General features: G+C 44.8%; 1 protein-coding gene across 1 annotated transcript in view; it reads left to right on the plus strand.

Moving 5' to 3' along the window:
• TRMT13 (tRNA methyltransferase 13) overlaps positions 1 to 22,361 on the plus strand; it is a 182,668-nt gene that overhangs the window by 67,277 nt on the left and 93,030 nt on the right. Inside the window, exon 7 of the mRNA XM_078644453.1 lies at positions 17,099 to 17,266. Within this exon, the coding sequence (XP_078500579.1) occupies positions 17,099 to 17,266 (168 nt within the window). The remainder of the gene's footprint in view (positions 1 to 17,098; positions 17,267 to 22,361) is intronic.

The raw sequence follows: 22,361 nt of genomic DNA on the forward strand, positions 1-22,361 counted from the left end.
GCTGAGAATCAGGATGTCTTCATTGGTAAACCAACATGGAGATCACAAACTACCCATGTTGCTTTGTTACAGGTGTTGAAGTAAAGATAGTTTGCAGACTAATAAACAAAGACACCATTTTCTGCATTCCCCAAACCAAAAAGAAAATAACTGACATTTTCTTTACTGACATTTATTTTAGCAGTACAAAAAGGGGTGGTGATGGACGGAGCATCTGAACCAATCAAATACTCACACCCAGTCAACAGATCTGGGTTTAATCCATCACTGTTCTTTAGCCCACTATGCCACCCCAGTTCAGACATGGCCATATGCAAATCAGCCTGACCCTGTGCCTCATGGGAACAGTCCAGCTCCAACTGCCAAGCCATGTCTTCCTTGGACCGGAAAAAAGCATCCTAGGATTGGGTTCTGGCATTTCAGCCGTCATCAGCCAGGCTTGCTTGAATCCAGTGGCAAAGTGAGCAAGGGATTCACGTCTGAGCATACCCTGCCAACTTATGGCGACCAAAGCGGTACAAAAGGGGGTGGTGATGGACGGAGCATCTGAACCAATCAAACACTCACGCCCAGTCAACACATCTGGGTTTAATCCATCAGGGAAGACATGGCTTGGCAGTTCGGGCTGAACTGTTCCCATGAGGCAGAGGGTCAGACTGATTTGCATATGGCCATGTCTGAACTGGGGTGGCAGAGTGGGCTAAAGAACGGTGATGGATTAAACCCAGATCTGTTGACTGGGTGTGAGTGTTTGATTGGTTCAGATGCTCCGTCCATCACCACCCCCTTTTGTACCGACATTTATTTTAGAGCAATGACATTTCAAATGTCAGCTGTTTAATAAAAAATGGTGTCTATGCAAATAAGTAGGTCTTAGAAGAGTTTGAATTCTCCAGTACGAAATTTGTGTTAGTTTAGGTTTATGTTGTCCTTAATCTTCTGTTTTAAGTTGCTAGATTAGGTATCCTTTCAATTGAGATCATAAGAGGTCCATGTGTACTTGACGCTGTGTGATGTGTTCCTCTCAGTTGTTTGCACAGGAGCTCGTTCAGCGCTTGTGGTTTCATTGTGGCAGATTTGATTCTTAGCACACTATGCTATTCTCCCAATTTGACAGTTAGTACAGGGTGTTACACATGTACCTATTTCTTCATTTCCCTCTATACAGATGTTGCTCTTTGCCTCTTCTGGTTATGTTTCTATTGAGTGCTCCGCTTCCATCCACATCCCATCCATGCATTCCAGTTTTGCTAATCCCAGTCCTCTGACCAATTTACCATTCATGCTTGTATGTGACAGAACTGTAAGGTCAGCCTTGTGCTGAACTCTTCTTTCTGGCCTTCCTGTGCTTATTGTGGCTTCTAATGCATCTTATCCATCTAGCCTGATTGGGCTGTGTGCAAGGCTGACAGCAGATCTAGAGGGCTCTTCAGGGAAAACCAATCAACTAGATCCCACATTTCCACATGGAGAGAATTACTTACTGATCCCCTGCCCCCTGAGATTTCCCATAGAGATCTCTGTCTAAAAGATCAGATAGTGCTGCCGATGGGTACTCAAGCTACAGTGGGGACCCACATCCTGTATGCTAGAGTACCTCTTATCACAACAAGGTATTGTGCAACCTATATTTAATAAAGTTATTCATTGGAATTGAGGAAGAAATAATGGCAGTTAACCGACTGAAAACCTATTTAGGTTTTTATAAAATACCCTCACACATTCTCATAGTAGTAGAATGCTTCATCATCGGGTCTCATCCTGGTTGCTATAAACTAGGATGGGCTCAACCATGTTTCAGGGAGTACCTATCCTATTGTTTTTTAGCTGGGGTCTACTGGAATTAAGGTATCCCTTTAATAATGGGCATCCATGGTATGAGCAAAAACATGTGGTGTGTCTGTGGCTTAATGGCCCTATACTCTTTCTCAAGTTTCTACATGTTTCAGCCTTAACGGCCACTAGGTGTGCGAGGCTTTCATAAGGGCTGGAAAAACGGATCTGGGAATACTATTAATGTTTTTTTTATTGTCTCGCATCCTTTCCCTATTGTTTCATGACGCACAACATATGACTTAAAACATGCAGTGGGGTTACTCACCCTCAGTTCTTTGCATCAATAAAGGTTCCCTATTGCTTGGAAACCACCATGCTGCATAAAAAGAGTAGGGACATGCCCCCGTAGTCACAGTCATAAAGGGTGTCAAGTCATTATTTAAATACCTAATTGCTCCCCCAAGTCTCTTTTTGTCTGCTAGAGAATCGAAATTTGCCTAGCTTACGTAACGGTAAGTTTCAATTCTATTAAGGACACGGAGGCGAGGATTATGCTTACCTTCCTTCGCTTTTATTACACATACAAAAACACAGCAGCCTTAGAAAAGCTCCAATCAATTGTCAAACTGCAGAAAAACTCAGAAATATTCGATTTTTTTGAACTTGTAAGTCCAGGATGAATTACAACTCCCATGAGCTTGTCCTAACATCCACAACATTAGTCCTTCCATTATGTCCACTCCAGGTATGATAGCCAGTCCTTCCTCAACCTTCCTCCTCTTTCTTCGCGCAGGTTACGCACATTCCTCATTGGTCTTGCTTGGAACCGTCATTTCCTAGCGGAAAAAATGACAGCGTAAGTGAAGCACCACAACCTCACTGACAACATGCAACCTGAGGACATCATCAAGACTGGTATCAAAACATGTAGCAAACATGGAAAACACTTTTACTTACTGCCATATGGGCGGGTTCGGAACGTCTAACTCCTGGGTGGGATAATCCTCGCCTCCGTGTCCTTAATAGAATTGAAACTTACCGTTACGTAAACTAGGCAAATTTCGATTCTATGTCAGGACCGGAGGCTTCGGATTATGCTAGTTTAAAGCTTACTCACCACCAAATGAGCTAGGTCCACCACCGGTTTAAAATAAAACCTCTTAAACGTGGAATCAGAGGACCAATCAGCTGCTCGCATTAAGTCCTCCAAACGAGCTCCCACCGAGAATGCCTTAGAAGCCATGGCTCCCCTGGCAGAGTGCGCTCCAAAATGTTTAGTATCAATACCCGCCTCTTGCATGACCCAACGCACCCACCTTGCAATGGTGGGGAAAGAGACTGCTCTGTGTGGTTTTCTCAGGGCAATTAGCAATTGTTGTTCGCCCGGAGGGCGGACATCCAACGTCATGTCCTCATAAGCCTTCAAGCACTGCACGAAGCACAACTTAGCACCATCTGGTCGTAGGACATGCCCCTCCGGAGATGTTGGGCCTTGAGGCGTTGGAGCGCTCTGTAGTGCAATGGCCACGGGAAAATCGCCTGAATGGAGGATGACAGAAGTCCTACCACCCTGGCCACCTGTCGTAAAGAGGTCCGGTCTTTTGAAACCGTCTGTCGTAACGTATGCCTGATCTTGGCTATCTTCCTCGAGGGTAGACTGAGAGAGGCTCCGACGGAGTCTATGACAAAACCCAGAAACGTAAGTTTCTGACACGGAGCCAGGACCGACCTGGATCCGTTGATGACAAAGCCCAGCCTTTGGAGAAGCCGAACCGCCTGCTGAAGCTGACCGGACAAGACAATTGGACACTGGGCCATCAAAAGGATGTCGTCCAGGTGGACGATCATCCGAATGCCCTGCCCCCGCAGTTACTCCACCACCGGGTGCAGCACCTTCGTGAAGCACCAAGGGGCCGAGGAAAGACCGAAGGGAAGGGCGGTGAACTCGAACACTCCGTCCCTCCAGCAAAACTGAAGGAAACGCCGATGCGAAGGATGGATGGGTACCACCAAATAAGCGTCTTTGAGATCCAACCTCACCATCCAATCCCGTGGAAGGAGCACATCCCGAAGGAGGTGAATCCCCTCCATTTTGAAATGCCAGTAGACCAACCAACCGTTGAACTCCTTGAGGTTGATCACCAGACGTTTGCCTCCATCCGTCTTGTCCACCAGGAAGACGTTGCTGAGGAAACCAGCGGGATCGCGCGTTGAGAGACGGATGGCTCCCTTTTGGAGTAGCTCCGAGACCTCTCCGTCTATCAAGCGCGCGTCGGACTCGGAAAAAACTATCGGCCGTGGAGGGGACTCCTGAACGGGCCAGTCGTAGAACTCTATGTGAAACCCCCTCACGGTTTGCAAAACCCAAGCGTCTGCAGTAAGCGACTCCCACTCCCACTACTGAGAACCTGGTCCGAAGAAAGAACACTCACCGTTGGGATTGTTGGGTCCAGGATTCTTGCGGTAGCCTCGACCGCCGAAGCGCTGCCCTCTCGTGGGGTAAAAGTTGTTGGTTTGCTGAGGTCTGGTACTGGCCTCTGCCAGAGCCTTGCCCTCTATTATTGGCATTCTGCCCTCCTCGGCCGGTCGGGCGGCCCCTGCCCCAACCGGCCCCTTGGGAAAAACGCTGTTGGAACACACACTTAATGCTGGACTGCGCCTTATCCAGCGAGGTGAAGGTGGACACAAATTTTCCGAGCTCTTTAATGAATGGCTCCCCAAAGAGGCCACCCTGGGCTACCGCCCCCGCTTCCGAAGAAGCCAAATCTCCTAACTTCGGATCCAGCTTAATAAGCAGGGATCTCCTCCGCTCGGTCGACAAGGCGCAGTTGGCGTTCCCCAAAAAAATGATCACTCGCTGCGCCCAGTTCGACAACACCTCAGTTGAAAATAGCCGTGCCGTTGGCCTTCGCCTCTTCCGCCATGTCGAGGATCTTCGTGGCGGGCCCAACCGGTTCCAGCAATTTATCTTGACACGACCGCCAAGAACGGTCAATGCCCTTACGCGGGTCCTTCATAAACTTTGCGAGGAAGGTGGCCATTTTTGCATCTAACTCGGGCGTCGGGGCCACCTTACCCTCCAGCGTGGGCCTCGGACACTCCCCTCGCAGGCATCCCCTGGCCTCTTTCTCCAAAGGCTTACGCAGGCGACCTGCCACGAACTTCGCCACCGTGTCTCCCGGCGTCCAGGCGGCGGACCGCGGATGCATAATCTCATCCGGGTCCAACATGCCGGAACTGTCCCGGGGTAACTCGGCGGCCGAGCTCGAGGGGCGCCAAGACCGCACCGACTCTCCATCGCCATCCGTGTCGGGGGAATCCACCCCCGGCGACGGAGGTGCGGTCTCCGAAATCACTGAGGGCTCAGGACCCGAAAGTGGCGCAGAGGGGACAGCAGTCGCCTTGGCTAAAAAAGCGTCCCTGAGACGCTCAAAGGCGCCTCTTCCACCCTTTGCCCCCCTTCCGTTGCCCCCTCCCTGCAGGGTTTCTTCAGGGCATTAGGGTCCTCACCTGAGGGGCCCGGGAGACCAGCTGGGGCTCCCAAATGGGCCTGCTCAAGCTTTGCACATTCCTCAACAATGCGCGCTGACAGGCGGTCTTCCATGGGACCCACCACCTCAGTCACGCAGCGATAGATAGAGCTGTCAACTGCCTGATAAAACTCCTCATCCTGTAAGTAGGAGTGGGGCTCCTCCTCAAAGTAATCGCCTTGCTCCATGGCTGCCAAGTTAAGAACTAAGCTTCCCTCAAAAAGACTGTGCCTTAAGTCTTACCCCCACAGAGGGTGTTGGGTAATAAAAATATGGGCAGGCGATCAGGCTGCAATAACTTTTTGGGCCAAACAAACTGGCAGGTGGGGCTGCACTAACCCCCCAACGCGCTGACCCTCCACACGCCTGTCCACCCCCAATGCGCGTCTAACCACAATCCAGAAGTGCACACTCGCCTATCGACGTTCACCGCGGTCTCCGCCGCACAATACAGACCCCGAAGGGCGTAGGCAGGGTAAATGGGGACAAATACGGACCCGGAGCACCGTGCGTAGCAAGTGTGGAGAGGGCAAAGCTCCGTCGCAGACCGTCTCCTAGCGCGGCCCCCCAGAGTGAAGGGAAGCGCGCCGAGGAGCCGGCGAGACGTTCGAGCGCCCTCTGGCGGGTGCTCCAATCACCGCACCGCCGCCAGGACAAGAGTCGCGAAAGGAGCGAAAGCGCTCCCGCGACTAAGGGCTCTGTAGGGAAAAAACCCCACAATTAAGCACAACCAGAGCCCAAGATAACCCCCGTCCCTCTCAGAGACGGCAACACAGTACAATAGACCCCAAAAACGGGGACCATAAAAACACTTAAGTGACTGCTGCGTGAGCAGCGAAGAAAAAGGAGGAAGGTTGAGGAAGGACTGGCTATCATACCTGGAGTGGACATAATGGAAGGACTAATGTTGTGGATGTTAGGACAAGCTCATTGGAGTTGTAGTTCATCCTGGACGTACAAGTTTAAAAAATCGATTATTTCTGAGTTTCTCTGCAGTTTGACAATTGATTGGAGCTTTTCTAAGGCTGCTGTGTTTTTGTATGTGTAATAAAAGCGAAGGAAGAAAAGCATAATCCGAAGCCTCAGGTCCTGACATAGAATAAAATCACCAAAATGGAAACTTTCTGGATTGCGATTTCTTACAATTTGGGGAACATTAGCCTTGCGCATAGCATTAATTGAAGGTACAGCTTCAGGTATATTTGTGAGAGTGCATCTAAAAGCTGTAGTAGTATGCAAAACAAAACTGATCCAGATGAATTCAGAATCCTATATGTTGAAACACAGCTAAGGGGATGGTGTGCTAATACTACTTACTGTGACTTCTTCTTGCTAGGAATTTGAATGCATTGCTTTATCTTTGACACATTCCACAACTGCAGAAAGGAGCAGAAATTATTTCTCCAGTTAAAAGGGGAGAGATAACGGATCTAGATAACTATTCACAAAGCTCCCTTTTGCGAAGAATTAGTTGGATGGCATGCAGCAGTGGCTTGAGAGTGAGGGCATTAAGGCACCTGGCTATGCAAGGCCTAGACCGGAATATCACCAGAAGCTTGGGTAGGGTGTGGCTTGCAGCACACTTTTGACAGTAATACCACCATAGCTGTGAACGCCATACCCCCTCCCCGCAGACCGCAAAACACCAATAATGAGGACTTTTTCCGATTGCTAAAAAGTCAGAGACAATGTAATTAATCAGCACACAGTTTGTTCTGTGATAATACTATCTATCCTAGTAGTTCCTTTTATGCGCCTTCGTTGTACCTGCACTTTGGGAATATGAGACTGGTGGGTGGCCAGCATTGGGTACAATATTGACTGTGGGAAGGCAGAGGTACTCGGTTGTTCTACTTTCTCTTCTTCCCAGCTGGCTGAGATATAGGTAGAGTAGTCAAGAATGTATCCAAGAATCTGGGGTCTCGCTTCAAGAACTGCAGCTCATTTCTCTCGTTGCTGTGGTATTTAGGAGTTCATCTAAAAATTACAAATTTTCCACCAGAAAGGAGCTGATTTTATGCTGGAGCTTTGTTTTTTTCCTGCGGTCTGTTCCTAACTATCTTTACCTTTCCGAAAAGGAGAAACTTTCAATGCATCTCTTTTCACATTCTCTCTGCAAGTCAGCAGATGAGTTGAGTTTGTAGTGACTAGCCCAAGGCTGCAGGAGCAGACAACACCTTAAAAGCCTATAGATTAAATTAGATTTACTGCCACATCCTGTTTGTTCAGTACATGTAGAGGCTGCCTCAGTGTCATTTCTTGGGTATAAATATTAAACAGTCCCTTCGTGGAATTTAGTGTAGAATTGTGTACACATTTTACGTGTGGTTTTAGTAATTTGTTTAGGTGTTGCCTGCACAACGCTTGCCTTGTGCTTGCAAAATCTCTTGTAAACAAAAAAATTAAAATGGGCTTAAAGCCCGTCCTTTACTTACCTTTGGCTGGCTTCCACGTCACTCTCATTCCATTGCTTGTCATTGATCTGCCCTCCTGCATCCACTTTTATTTCGGTTCTTCATGTCTTCCTTGGAACTTTGGCCAAGTACACTTTCCTGTCTGTGGCCAGTGTCCTTCCACAGGCCGTGGGTTCGCAGAAGTACTTTTATTTTTACTCTAGCACTCCCGAAGAGTGCATGTGTTTTCCGGCCCTCTCTACCCCTCACCTATCCGTGTTGCTTGACTCCGTGCGCCCCACCCTATCCAGCTACGTTGCTGATTGCCCCCATTTCTCCCACCTCATCCTTCTGTCTTGGTTGCCCCTTCTGATGCCCTTCATTCTTGGCCCCACCCTTAAGAAAAAGTGCTATGACGCTGTTTGTGAGAGGTACCTTCTACCTTTGATACAGAAGTAGTCGTATGTCTGTGATTATGTACATCCGCTGATCAGGGTGAATGGCAGGGTTGACCAAATCATGGGTAAAATAGCCATGCTCATCCTCCCTGGCTCCTCATGGAAGTCTCCCAAGTAGTCTAGACAGGCAGCAGGGACTTAACATTTTGTTTCCAAGTAGCGCTGGGGACTGCGGGCTTCTCACATCATCCAGGGGAGAGTTTGATCCTGATCTGTTGTTGAAGGAGAGGATGGGAAGCTGGCCAAGGGAGAGTTCCTTTCTGAGGTCACACTTAAGCACAAAGAAAGCTCTGTGATATCATGCAGGGATGCCCCTCTCGCCACCTTCCCTCATCTGGCACCTCTGCTTATCGTTACTCCTGCTGTTCCCATTCAAAACGGGACGGAGAAGGACTGCAACTTGTTCTAGCTGACTAGACAGCTTAGAAGGTTCATGCACCTCCTGGGCAGATCTTTGTACAATGCATTACTTCCTATCACTTATGATTGCATTAGCCTTTCATCCCTCTTAAGTCAATAACACAATATCATTTGAGGCCGCTCTTTCACTCAGTTGTATTAATCTGCAAGACTTACGAACAAGCGAGGTAAAACACAGGGACATATTGTCCTTTGACCTTCCTCCCCCACACTTCGAAAAGCTGAGATTTTGGAAGTGAAAGGCTTCTCTGCTCTGGAGATTGGACACAATATGGCTACAAGACCAAACGCTGGGTGGAGGTGGGGGATGCACAGCTCGCAGAGGGTCTTGTATCATCCCCCACATCTTTGGCCAGTTCTTGAACTGCACCCAGCAAAACAAGCATTGGCATAGCCAATAGGTCTCGCCTTTGGGACCTTATAAGTGAAAAGCGAGACCTATTGGCTATGCCAATGCTTGTTTATGTAGCGCCAACTCGGTCCGAAGACGTTGGAACGCTTTACGTGAACACCAAGTACATTACACAATTTTATTAATATTAATTCTGCTGCGCTTCTTGATATCGTTTTCGATAGCGGAATAAATAGCGTTAATAAAACTGTTGCGATGACGACAATGTTCATATCGAAAACAGAAAAATAAATATAACAGACCCGAACAAGAGGGAAAAGGAAAGAAAGAGGTAAGGCGGGAAGGAATGAGGGAGGGAATTTAACGAAAGAAGGCGGAGGTGAGAGAGATGGAAAGAACCTGCCTGCAAAGAAAGAAAAAAAGAAAGCGAAGAACGAAAGCGAAAATATTTGAAGGCAAATAAAAAAGAAAATGCCAAAAAAACAGAACGAAGGAAAGCTGAGTAGGCTTCCAAGCCGAAATAATCGAGTACGGTAACAGAGGATCACATTCCGGCAGCCACTGAATCTGGCATTCTACGACTACAGATGTCCATTGCTTGCCTTATCACACAGGCAGACTGCTCAGTTTCACCCCAGATTCTGCCATCATTCCTTCCAAAGTGAATAGAAGTGAAAGCCTGCTCGCAAGCACAACAGTGGAAGGGTGGAAAGGAGCAGATGGACGGACGAGAAAGGCAGGACAGAGCCAGCAACCAAAAGAAACAAGCACGGATGGGGGCGGGAGAGCCTGGTGGGGGGGGCGGGAATGCAAGCGAGGGGAGGAGAAGTGTGGCAGGCGCGCGGAGGGAAGCCGGATGGGGAGGGGGAGGAGAAATCCAAAACACGGCTGAGAAGAACAATAAAAACAAGAAATGCGACACGGCAGGCAGGGGAGGGGGCCGAGCGGGGAGAGCGGGATGAGGGTGTGAAGCAGCAGGGGCCTATGAAGTGAAGCTAAGCTTCACTTCAAAGGTGTGGGAGGAGTGCTGCTACGGCCTGGGGGAAGCTGGCTGGGGAGGGGGAAAGTTTATGGCCCAAAAGCGCGTGCCTGTGGCCACGTGAACTCGAAGAAAACCGCATGGAAGGAAAAACCCGTGGTTTCACGAGTATTTTGAGCACTTGAATTCTCGCTCCGCTCAATGCGCATGCGCATTGATAGGTCGCGAGACCTAAAAATAGGCCTAGGCACTAAACCTAAAATGCCCCTCCCCCCATTAGCGAATGAAGTAGGTGGCCCACATTTGCAAATCGGAGCAGTTTTATACTTATGAAGACACGATATATAGGTATTTTGCAAAGTATCAGAAACTGCATGCAGTTGTGCTTGCTGAAGACAAGGTTTGTGATAATATGAGAAAATGAATAGCAAAAACCACCCACCAGATCCTAACAAAAGCCCACAAAGCAATAAGTATTGGGAAAGTCATAGGTGAAACCTATGCAAGATGTTTTGGCTTAGACAATGTTTTTTGGACGTGTTACAAACCAGCGTGGGCTACTGTGTAACCAGGGTTAAATTAAAGAAAAAAAGTGCTATGACAGTGCCAGCGCTGCCTGCGTCGTAGCATTATTATTTACTGTATTTTCAGCCATGTTGTACCGAACTCCTCTCTACTATGCAAAATGTTTAAAGACATTGACAAAACCAATAGATCTCACACAGGGAACACCTATTCAATGCTTTTTTAATCCAGTTTAAATGCATGTGTTCCTCAGAAAGAATAAAAAGCATTGCTAAAGCCAATAGGTCTCTGCAATGCGAGAGCTATTGGCTTTGTCAATGTTAATGTCTTTTAGTCATGTAGCCCAAGAGCACACTATTTAAGCAAGGGAAGCCGTGATTTATCCTTGTTTTCTGGCCTGCCCCTTTATTTTTGTCTATTTTCTCTTTTGTATAAAGCGCATTAAGTCAGCTGAAAGACACAAGTAGAGATCTCCAAAATGCATAAATAAATAACGGGCCCCTCTTACTCTGGATGAGGTCACAGCGGCCCTAGATAGATGAACAAATGGGAAGGCAACAGGACCCGATGGGGTCCCAGTAGACAATTTTAAGACGGATATGGGTCTCTGGGCCACTATTTTACAAAAAAGTGTTTAATGCTGTAGCAGGTGGTCTGGTGCCGAGAACTTGGCCAGAAAGTATTATACTCCCGATTTTTAAGAAAGACGATAGAAGTGACGCCATATGCTATCGCCCTATTTCCCTTCTCGACACAAAGTTAAAATTGATGGGTAGAATTCTTCTGGAGAGATTGGAAATCTGGCAGCCGAAAATTCAATTCTTACAGAATCACAGTACGGATTCAGAAGAGAGATAGGGACTGTTGAGCAGTGCATTAACCTTCATTCAATAATAAGTAAATATACAGTTGTAGAAAAGGGCCATTTACACCTGTGTTTTGTTGACCTCACAAGTGCTTTCGACCTAGTGAATCGTGAAATTATTGCAATCCTTGGCTCTCATGGGTACTCCGAATTATATTATTGTATACCTGTCACAAATATATAAACAATTGAATACAAGAGTTCGATATGGGACAGAAGGAGAGTGCACTACCAATTTCAGAGTATCATGGGAAATAAGTCAGTGATGCGTTCCTGCTCCACTCCTGTTTCCTCTATACATAAGTGGAGTAGGTGAAGGTTTGCTAAAGCTAAATGCTGATGTCCCTAGAGTTGGTCAACGTGCCGTCCCCACGTTCCCTTATGCGGACGACGCAGTCCTTTTATCCAGAACCGCTAATGGGCTTCAGTGCCTAATTGAGAAATTTGCAAAATATATGTAGGAAAAGGACCTGGTACTTAATTTGAAAAAAACATTTACGATAGTGTGTGGTAAAGGGAAAGCAAAGATTAGGGCCCACCATGTAAATAGGGTCTCTATCACAGAAATGCATTCATTTTCATATTTAGGACTGCTATTCACAGCAAACGGTCATTGGGGACCCCATATTCATTATTGTAAACTAAAATTTACATAGATTACAGGGGCAATTTTTTTATTTAAAAAAATGTGGAACAAACCAATTAGGGAAAGTTTGACCCTCTCTAAGAGTAAGTGCCTTACTGGAACTTGCTATTTACATAATAAAATTTACATAGATTACAGGGGCAATTTTTTGATTTAAAAAAATGTGGAACAAACCAATTAGGGAAAGTTTGACCCTCTCTAAGAGTAAGTGCCTTACTGGAACTTGCTATGATGCTGTGCCTCTTATATTAAAGATTTCATCTATGTAGCAGGTCTCACTGTTTGGTGTGGGATATGGAGTATGGAGGGTATCAAGTTTGCCCAAGAAATCATTAAGGATTGTCTCATTCATGAGCAAGGTAAAAAAAATCCGTGGCTGATGTATATTAGTATTCTTTTAAAGGAATGTGCTGAGAACACTGAATTTAACTACCCTTTGCAAATGCTAGACTATAGTAAAAAGGAACTAAAAACTGGACTTATAGAATCAAGGGAATGGCTAAGAGAAGTTGAGGCAAACTCGAAGCAGCTGACCAGGGCCTACTGTGATAGCCCATTGGACCAGGGATATAACGCTATTTACTCCAGGTCTCTGATACAAAACATAGATCGTATCTTACTAAGTTAAGAATGGGGATCGCCCACTTTTTAATAGCTTTTCCAACCATGGGCAAATGGAAACAAAATCTCCCAAAGTGCCCCTGTGATGGAAAATCTGATCAGACAACCTTACATTTTATTTTATTTTGTGATTTTTATAGAGATATTAGGAAGAGTATTTTACGTCTATTATTTTTAAAGGAAAGATTGTTCACCTATAAAACTGCTTTTGATTTTATTAGCAATTTAGAAAATGACAGAGTTTGTAATGCAGTGGTGGTTTACATTCAGATGGCAATTAGAAGAAGAAAATATAACTCACACCTCGAGGCCCTTGTTTATGAAGAAGATAGGACGTATATCGATTAATGATTTTCAGGGTTGCAGTTTTGTTGCCGTACTTTATATTATGCACATGGCACTTTATGTACAAACTACCTCCTGCATTTGTTTTTATTGTATCACGCCCACTGCGTATATCCACGTATAGTGGCATTTTTTAACGTTTCATATGTTTTCATGTACAGAGACTGCGATGAAATGTGAAGATATTCATTATTATTTTTAGGATGCTTTTATGGCTGTACTTTTTTAACCGACTAAAGCTGGATTGGATTGATTGAACTAAGCAGGATGCTAAGATATCGATGAGCGGTTGTTGCTACTTTCATCCAATTTATCCAATCAAAAGCAACATGTTTTGAGCCAGAGTACAAATATTTTTCTGCTTATATTTCGACAAGAATAGTTGGGAGAAACGGCGACCCTCAGCAGAGAGGAAGTATAAAGTGTAAAGTTATAGCAGAAGTGAAGTCAGTTGGTTTCACAGTTCCTTTATTTCTTTGACGTTCGCTTGGTGAAACAGCAAATGTTTTCTTGTGCTTCACTCTGTGGTAAAATCCAGTCTAAGCTCACTTCAGAACCCTGGAAAGATTTATGCCAGCTGGGGCAAAGTCACAAAGATGCAGCTGAAGGCAGATTGTCTAGAACTTTGTGTAGAACTTTTCAGTGCACGGCCATATTTATCTATTCAGAGAGTAACAGAATATGTGTGGAGGAAGCAGAGCCTGGCTGCTTGTTATAGCTGGCACAAACCTGTGACGGTTTCAGATCTCCGATCCCTACTACCACCCAGAATTTTACCTGTTACTGTATGTGACAAAAGGTTGTCAGCAGGATTTATGCACTGTACCTTCTTCTGTGTGTGACGATTGCACCACACAGGATTAAAAAAGAGAAGAATGGAATCAAACGAAAATAAAAACCAGCTGCAATTTCAATACACAGCAAAGTGGATTGTCTGTGCGAGCAGCGGTCAGGATGTGCCAGAGCTCACAAGGGGAACAAGACTGGGATCATCTTTATTGCTTTAAGATCAATTTCCTTGGCACCTTGTATGTATACACCCAGATAAAGCAGTGTTTCCTCGGCCTCGGAGTTAAAGACTTCAATGGAAGAGCACAAATGAAAGAGGGTTGACGAAACCTCCAATGTGCGAGCGCACAGCTCTTTTCATGTAAGCAGAGAGCATTTTGTGAATGTAGGAATAGCTTAAAAAAAAAAAGTAATCTTTTGAAAGTAAATATGTGGCTACATACATTTATATTCAAGTATGTGTGTCAGTAATGTCAGCCGTGCATAGTGATCAGTTTATGACTGTTTACACCTCAACCTAACATTAATAGTTGTTTAATCATGAACCTTGTGTGCAGAGTTGACTACGTTCGATTGTGAGGGCGATCTGGCTGGCGTTGGAATGGGGCGGGTGGAGGGGAAAAGAAGCAACAGGAGACATAAGACGGAGCGAGTGAAAACATGAGCACTGCTGTGGAGTTCTCAAACATAAAGACAAAAGTAGCTCCTAAAACATGAGCAATGGATGGACTCAAGTAGTTGGTTCATACTCTGGGGAAGGGCTAAACACAAGAAAAACCATGACGCAACATACCATGGAAAAACAAGAACGAAGGATGTAAGAGCGACTATGGTGCAAACAATTGGTGCAAACAATTGGTAAGTCTATGGGCGTGCTGAAGTCCACTGATTGTAAACACCATGCCTCTTCGAGACAGTGCATGCGATGTCTAGCCGAGACCTAAAAATGTGTTACTAAGCAAAGTCCCAGGCCCTGAATTCAGAGGCATTATTAAAAGCATGCTTCTATAATGTGTAACCTTAACGTCCTTTGTGAAATAGAATTCTTCTACGAAGTCCGGTCTCATTCCCGGTATGATACTGCTGCACAATTAATACAGATAAAAAGTCATTAGTGAAGATCATTATGAAAGAGAAACAGCAATGACTCATAACCTCTCTCTTAACTGAAATCAGCGTCCGAGTGGACTTTAGGCTATTCTGACAGTGTCCGAAGGACTATCTGACAAGTCAGTGTGTGGGCCAATATTTTGGCTGCTTGAGGGCCTGTTTTATGGTCTGTTGGGCCGGTTTTACTGTTGATATCCCTAATATTACCACAAACGTTCACTGCAGCAAGCACAAATGCATGCAGTCTTCCATACCTTGCAAAACACCTCTATAGCCTCTCTTTACAAGTTTCAAGCCGGCCCAATTTGAAATTGTTAGCCACTGTTTTAGATATCCGATTCACTAATGTGAGCCACTTTCCTTTTGGTTCCCGGGCCTATTTTTTGTTCCCCTCCAACCCTGACTGAAATTATGATTACCACTTACCTTCCCAGATTTACTCTGTTGCACATAAAATATTGCCTCATAGTTGAATTGAGTGCTGTATGTCAGGTGCTAAATAGAATATTGGCACGGAGTGCTGTAGACCAAGTATCCCCCACTCCTGGTCAGCCAAATCTCTAAAGGGAGCTGTTGAATGGTGTAAGTTTAAAAAATCTAAACATTCTGAGATCTTCTCTGAGCCGCGTGTCTGAACAAACTTTTCCTGTGGCAATAAAGGTCCGACATTTCGCATCGTTTCTTAGCAGTTCACGGCGGGAAACAGCCAAAATAAAGTCCTTTTGGTTTTGAAAATCGTGAGACTCCCGCCTGTATCCGGCATGTATGCAGATATTCCAGGAGGCTGTTTACCATTATAACTCCAGCCTTGAACTTCTTTTGAGGAAAAGTTTTTGTGAAGCCTAAAGAAGTTTACGTCATTTCTTTGACGAAGAAGAGGTCTTGCACAGAACCCAACATCCTTTGCTGCGCTTGTTGCAGCTGAATTCCAAGCTACGAACCTCAGGGTTTAACAGTGCCTGGATATCAGAAGTTTTAATTCTACTGTTGAGTACAACCCCTCCTTCCTTCTCCCTGCCCTGACGAAGGTGCGGCCTATCTTGGGGCCCGGCACCGAAACGCACGTCGGCGTTGAAACCATCTACCCTGAACACATTTCCATCTATCCCCGGCCTATGGCTGAGATGAATATTCAGGATGATCTCAGAGCAAATTGTCTCTAATCTCATCTGAGTAGAATGTATGAATGAGTCTTGTTTGAGCATGATTGGGTGCGATGTTTGAATTTGTTGAAGTCTGAATGCTGGAAGGCCTGATGGGTTGTATATATATGTTTTTATCTTATTATCATGAAAATTGTCTAAAAAATGACCTTGTATAATTGTGCTATATATAAAAATTTATGAAGTAAATAAGAATAAAAATGACACATTTTCTATCAAATTGCCTCTGTCCAAACTGTATCTGGCCTTGACTAATTGGTGAGTGACTAAATGGGTGACTATTGAAAATTCTGGACTCTAATTGAGCCGATATTTGATCAAATACGGGCAGATCTACTTCCTCCTTTATGAGATCTTCTCTGATGTCAAAGAAGAATTTTGGTCATATATAGGGACAATCCAAAGCTGTGGCACATACTCGTCTGTGCAAAAATCGGATTCCTTCATTCCTTAAAGTTAATGGACATGTTTTCCTTTCCTTCAGATTTTTTAAATGTAGGACTATTATAGAATCATGTCTTAAGTACACATGTATTGTAATTATAGCTCAGATGGTGTTTAGGTTCGGCTAAGTAGTTGACAATAACTAGATAATTTATGCAAGGGGGCTTCGTATCACATATCACTCAGTTAACCAGTGGGAATTCTCCTCGATGCCATGTGACCTTATTGAGGGGTGATTAGAAAAGGTGGGGCCAAGTGAGTGAGTGTCCAGAGACCTAGGTATTGGAGTGTGTGTGTGTTGGGGTGACATCAGACGACAAAAGAGATGTTTGTGATGGGGGAGGTAGCCTGTGTATATTTCAGTTTGGAATGTTGAACATAAATACGAGTGCAGCTTGACCTTCTTTGTTACATTATTATTGCCATTGTAAAATAGATATACATTTTCAGTGCTGTTTATGCAAAGTTATCCGGTTGTTCCTGTGGAATCCAGAAAACATATCCGCTAATGTTTTCAATGTTCTGAACATTTGAGTTTCCGCTAGTGGTAACATCCAGAGATTTAAAAGAAAAATCTATTCTAAAATTACTTTTAAGAAATGCTAGATTTATACTGTGTGTACAAAAAGTCTATGCATGTCCGTTGTTGCTTAACCATAATATCTGCAATAATACTTTTCAGGCTTCAATTTTGGGTAACATGGACAGGCTAGGATTGCTCGGATCTGGAAGGTGCTATGTGGAATTTGGCGCTGGACGGGGAAAGCTATCCCACTGGGTCGATATAGCATTGGGAGACACAGAAAATACTCAGTTCCTCCTTGTAGAAAGAGCCTCCACGCGATTCAAGGTAAACACTGTGAAGTACAATAAGATATTGCTGATTTTTGGATCTATAAACATTAACTGAAAGTAATGCAAAAATATCGGTGTTTTCCTTTGTATGCTTTTCCTTCATGCTAACTTCGTGTGTTGGTATTGATATCAAAGCATGAATATATTTCAAGCTCTGTTTTAGATTTCTGTCACTAGATGTCTAGTGAAGGTAGATTCAGTCTTGCAATTGGGTATTACTAAATCAATTTAAAAAAAACTCGATTCAGGAGAAATTGACACAAAGTCCTGATGCATACATTCTTCTCTGGTTCTGTGTCATTTTTTAAAATTTTAGCTTGACATGTGTATGTGTAAAAAAATAAGTATATACTTATGCACCCTGTCCGACAGACATTCACTGAAAAATATTTGTTAAATGGAAGTTCTGATAGTATACTCGGAAGACAAAAACAAAATTAAAATAAAAAATACATTTTCCTTCAAAGCTGTATATCATAACTCCCACACCACTACCCTGCTGATGACCGGCTCAAGCATGATTTCACCAACGCATTTTAATTAACGAAACATGCATTTTGTTAGTCTGAATATTGTCTTTTGAAGTAGCTGAAAATCATTTTTCTCTCTCTGCTCAATTCCCACGTGGCCCAGTAAAGCAAGGTGCTACCACCCTTTTCACTCAGGTTTTGTTCTGTAATTTGCAATGTCTAGTGTTTGATATTTTTAGAATTTGCTGTACCTTCATCTTATGCAATTCTGCTTTTCTGAAGTGAAAGTATACTCTTGCTTAGAAAATTAAGCAATTTGGTCACCTTAACGAGTTCTTTTCCTCCAGCCGAGGTGCAAGTGTTGACTTTAGCCCTCTCAGTCCCTCCTAGTCCTTTAGTTCATATAGGGCACAAAAACCCTCGAATGTAACAATAAATTCTACCTTTCTGGGCACATTATAATTATAAATACAATTACAATTTTATCTGAAACATTAGAGCTCAGCTGATGAATCATTATATTCACCTTGCTTCCAAGGTCCTCATTTTTCCTGCTCATTTAAAATGAAAATAAAATATCAGTTTAGTGTGGTGACACTTTGTACACTGTTTGGCCTTGGTACAGGAGCTAAAAAATATTTTTACAAAATATAATAAGTAAAACACCCGATCTTTCCTAAAGCAGGTGTTGGATTTATTAGTCTGTGGTTGACATATTCTGAGTTTGCCACTTTTTCATATCTTACATATGTATTTACCATCCACTGACTATCAGATTGGAACCCAACCCCTTCTTTAAAACAAGCATTTACAATGCAACGGTCTCGCCTTTGCAAAAGTTAGAGCTATTGGCATTGTAAATGACAATTTTTTTATTTATGTATTGGTTTTGAAAACCGATAAATAAATGGCATTGTCATTTACAATGCCAATAGCTTAATCTCTCCCAAATGCCACACACAAACATACAGACCCACACACACACACACAGAGCCCCACACACACGCATAGAGCCCCACACACACACGCATAGAGCCCCACACACACACACACACACACACAGACCCACCCACACACACAGAGCACCCCACTCACACAGAGCACCCCACTCACACAGAGCCCCACATTATAAGCTTGCCTTTTGATGACGAGAGACTAGGAAATTAATTTGTATATCTTAACATGATGACATGGATTACATCAAACAGTTACTGGGGAAGACAGTCATGAGGACTAGGTGGGCAAGGTAGTATGGAAGGAAATGATTAATGTTTAATTATGGAGGTTAATTTACAGACACAATGGAAAAGGCAACAAAACATCAACTTTCATAACACAGGGCATGCGCTACAAACGCAAGGATATGCCACTAAACTGCTGATTCTCCAACGAAGGTAAGAGTGTTAGTCTAAAATGTTGGCATTGTTGAAATCAGTGGAGATTAACAACTGTATGAAGTGAGAGAATGGTTTGCATGGTTGGCTATAGGAGAAATCTTGTGGTGGGGAAGTTGCCAGTGACCATCAAACAGTAGTTGGGACTCGAGAGATAGGCAAGCGCACAATCTTTCTCTCTCACACACGCACACACACACACACACACACACAGGGCTACTGTCAGTAGCTGGCCCGAAAGAGCGATACCTGGAGATCGGGGAAGGTGTTAGACACAGCTAGCAGTTTACGCAGCTCAACATGTTGAGTCTCATCTACAGCTACAGGCGCCTGTCCATCCTCTTCTCCCGCGGGCAGCAGGAGAGCGGACTGCTAAAAGTAATGCTGCTGACGGCACTAGGCGCTATACCTTCATACAGACATATTAACATTACAGTTGTAATCCGTAGTAGCAGATAGTGACGCTCACAAGAGGGACTGTACGAGCGGTTGTCTGTACAACTACGAAGCTGCAAAGTGCGTCACATTAATAATACTCGATTGTAGGGCTGCAGCTCTAACGCTGCTTGACAGCAGGGTTACTATCTCAATATTACTGCCATACCGAGTCACTTAGCTATTACTATAGAACACATAATAATAATAAATATAGGTACCACTGCATTTACTATGTTAATTAGATGTATTTTTGCCGCAATGATCCTCTTGCAGTACCCCAGTTTTAGAACTTTAACATTACAGCTTTAATAATACTTTATGACTGTGATGGTGCTGTAGTTACCCGCTGGCAGCACTGCTGCTTTAGCTGTACTCTATGGCAATGCTGCTATGGTAGTTTCACCAGCTGGAAGTTTTAGTGATGTTTCAGTGAGTGTCTCTGCCAGCACTCCTGCTTGTTACTTTATTACTGCTGCTGTTGTAATACAACAGTGTGACGAAAGTGCTTCTTTAAGCTTTGTGTGAGTGTCTATCTTTCGATTCCAACTGAGACCTGTCACTTTAATACTTCCTGGTGGAAGTGCAGCAATAGTACTATTCTCCAGCGCTGCTGCTGTTTCACTGTTTTCCTGGCACTGCTGGCTCTTTCATGTTACTACTCTTCGGCAGCAGTGCTCTTTTTACTCAACCGTCGAAACTTTGTGTTTCTTACTGTGAATGGGTTTTCACAGTGTACTTACTGGGGACTTAGGGCATGTACATTTCCACCATTGGGGTATTTGTGAAGGAGTGGCCCAAGTTCACAACAGCTGTAAACAAGGATTGACCTGTTGAGCTAATGACAGAGCCCTTCTTAGTACGAGGTGGGTCACAGAGCTACTAATTCCTGGCTACTTGGGACTGTCACTTCCGGGAAACCATGGACATCGGATAGTCATGTCTAGGATCCCCAGCCTCCCCCTGTCAGGTGTCCGGAGCCTGAGTCAGGCTGGAAGACCAATGTCCGCCGCACCCACTCACCGCCATCCTGAACGAAGGGGTTGGATCCGAAGAGCGGCATGATGCCGGCCTCCGATCCCACTGGTCCAGGCACCGCTGTCCACCCTCAGGCCTCTCTTAGCACCTCTTTCGATTTAAGTTAGAGGAGCAACTAGGAAGCACCACGGACATCGGAACTGGAGACTTACGTGACCGTACGTCAACGCACCTGCGCAGTTCCAGCCTCAAGCGCCGCCCTCCTGTGACTGATGCTAAGAGACTACTATGTAACAACGAGAAGGGCAGAAGGCACGTAGGAGGAGCAGAGGCCGCCGATGCAAGAGAGGGAAGCCCCGCGTGACGGAGCCTGTAGCCCGGTGAGTGGAGCGGGCAGGCAGGGCTTAGTTGTAGGGGGGGGGTGTGTGTGTGTGTGTGTGTGTGCATGCGTGTATGTTTGCATCCATGAGTGTGGCTGTGTGTGCGCGCGCGATTGTGCCTGTGTGTGTGTGTGCATGCATGCGTGTGTGTGTGTGCATGCATGCATGCATGCGTGTCTGTGTGTGTGTGTGTGTGTGTGTGTGTGTGTGTGTGTGTGTGTGGGTGTGTGTGTATATGGCTGTGTGAGTGCACGCGCGATTGCGAGTGAATGTGGGACAGGAGATGTGCACGGCTCCGGGCTGGACGCGTGCGTCCACAGAACCCAATCGCTGCGCGTGCCCCGGTCTGTCTCCCTTGAGAGACATCTCTACGACAATAGGTCTCGCGAGCGAGACCAAAAAACCAGTTTATGGGTCAAGAAAATTATAGTAGGACCAAGTAGTTTATTTAAGTCACTAGACCCGCAGGTCTGCTAACTGTTATGATTTGATGCCTGAGACATTCTGAGTCGCACAGATCTTGAGTGGATAGAATCGGTAAAGTAACTCGGTCAGGGTTAGAAAGATCAGAAACAATCCTGAAGATCTCTATAGATCAATTAGTGGCATTCATGATTCTGCCTGAAAATATGTTTACTTTAGTTTGCCGCAGATGATTTTTATACTTTCTAAGTTGTTTAGTATACTCTTCAGTTCTGGCGCACATCTCGCCAGCCATTTTCTTTCTGCTTGCCGAAGGCTCAGCTTGGCAATTTTCAGATTGTCTGTGAACCATTTATTGGCCTCATGGCACCTAGGTGCTCTAGTTTTACGGAGGGGTGCATGATCATTGCTAGCCACTGTCTGCCAGCTCGTGATACCCTGCGCAAAGGTGTCTATGTCCTCCTTCGGGGTGGGAGGAGAGTTACTTGAGTCCTCGCAAAAAGCTGCAATGTTAGCCCTAGCCCAATTCCTAGAATAGATATTGGAGCCAGTGTGGGACTTATCCATTAAGGCAGATACTACAAAGGACATCATGTAATAATCAGACCATCCACATGGAGCTATCCTCAAATTATGCACATGGAATGTCATGGTCCTTAGCTGGTCCAGGGTGTGCCTATGATGCGAGTTGGACAACCCGCTAATTGTTCCAGGTTTAAGTCAGTCAGGACAGCCAGTCAAATCCTTGGCCTGCTGCTCCCCTTCTTCCTCATTTGCCCAATAGTTGAAATCTCCAACCGTAAGAAGATTAGCATGATCAACAATTAAAGGAGCCAAGGATTCAACCAAGGCCTGAGTGGAGCTTTTTCAAGTAGAGGGAGCCCGGACATGTTCATTCATATAGGAGAAAATGACATAGTGCAACTGGTAGACTAATGCTCATTAAACAAATGAAGGAGTATTTACTGGTGTTCAAAAGTCAGTGAACTAGCACTTGCATTTTATGGAAG

The sequence above is a fragment of the Lissotriton helveticus genome, chromosome 1_1, assembly GCF_964261635.1.
Source record: "Lissotriton helveticus chromosome 1_1, aLisHel1.1, whole genome shotgun sequence".
In the NCBI taxonomy this organism is placed as follows: domain Eukaryota; kingdom Metazoa; phylum Chordata; class Amphibia; order Caudata; family Salamandridae; genus Lissotriton; species Lissotriton helveticus.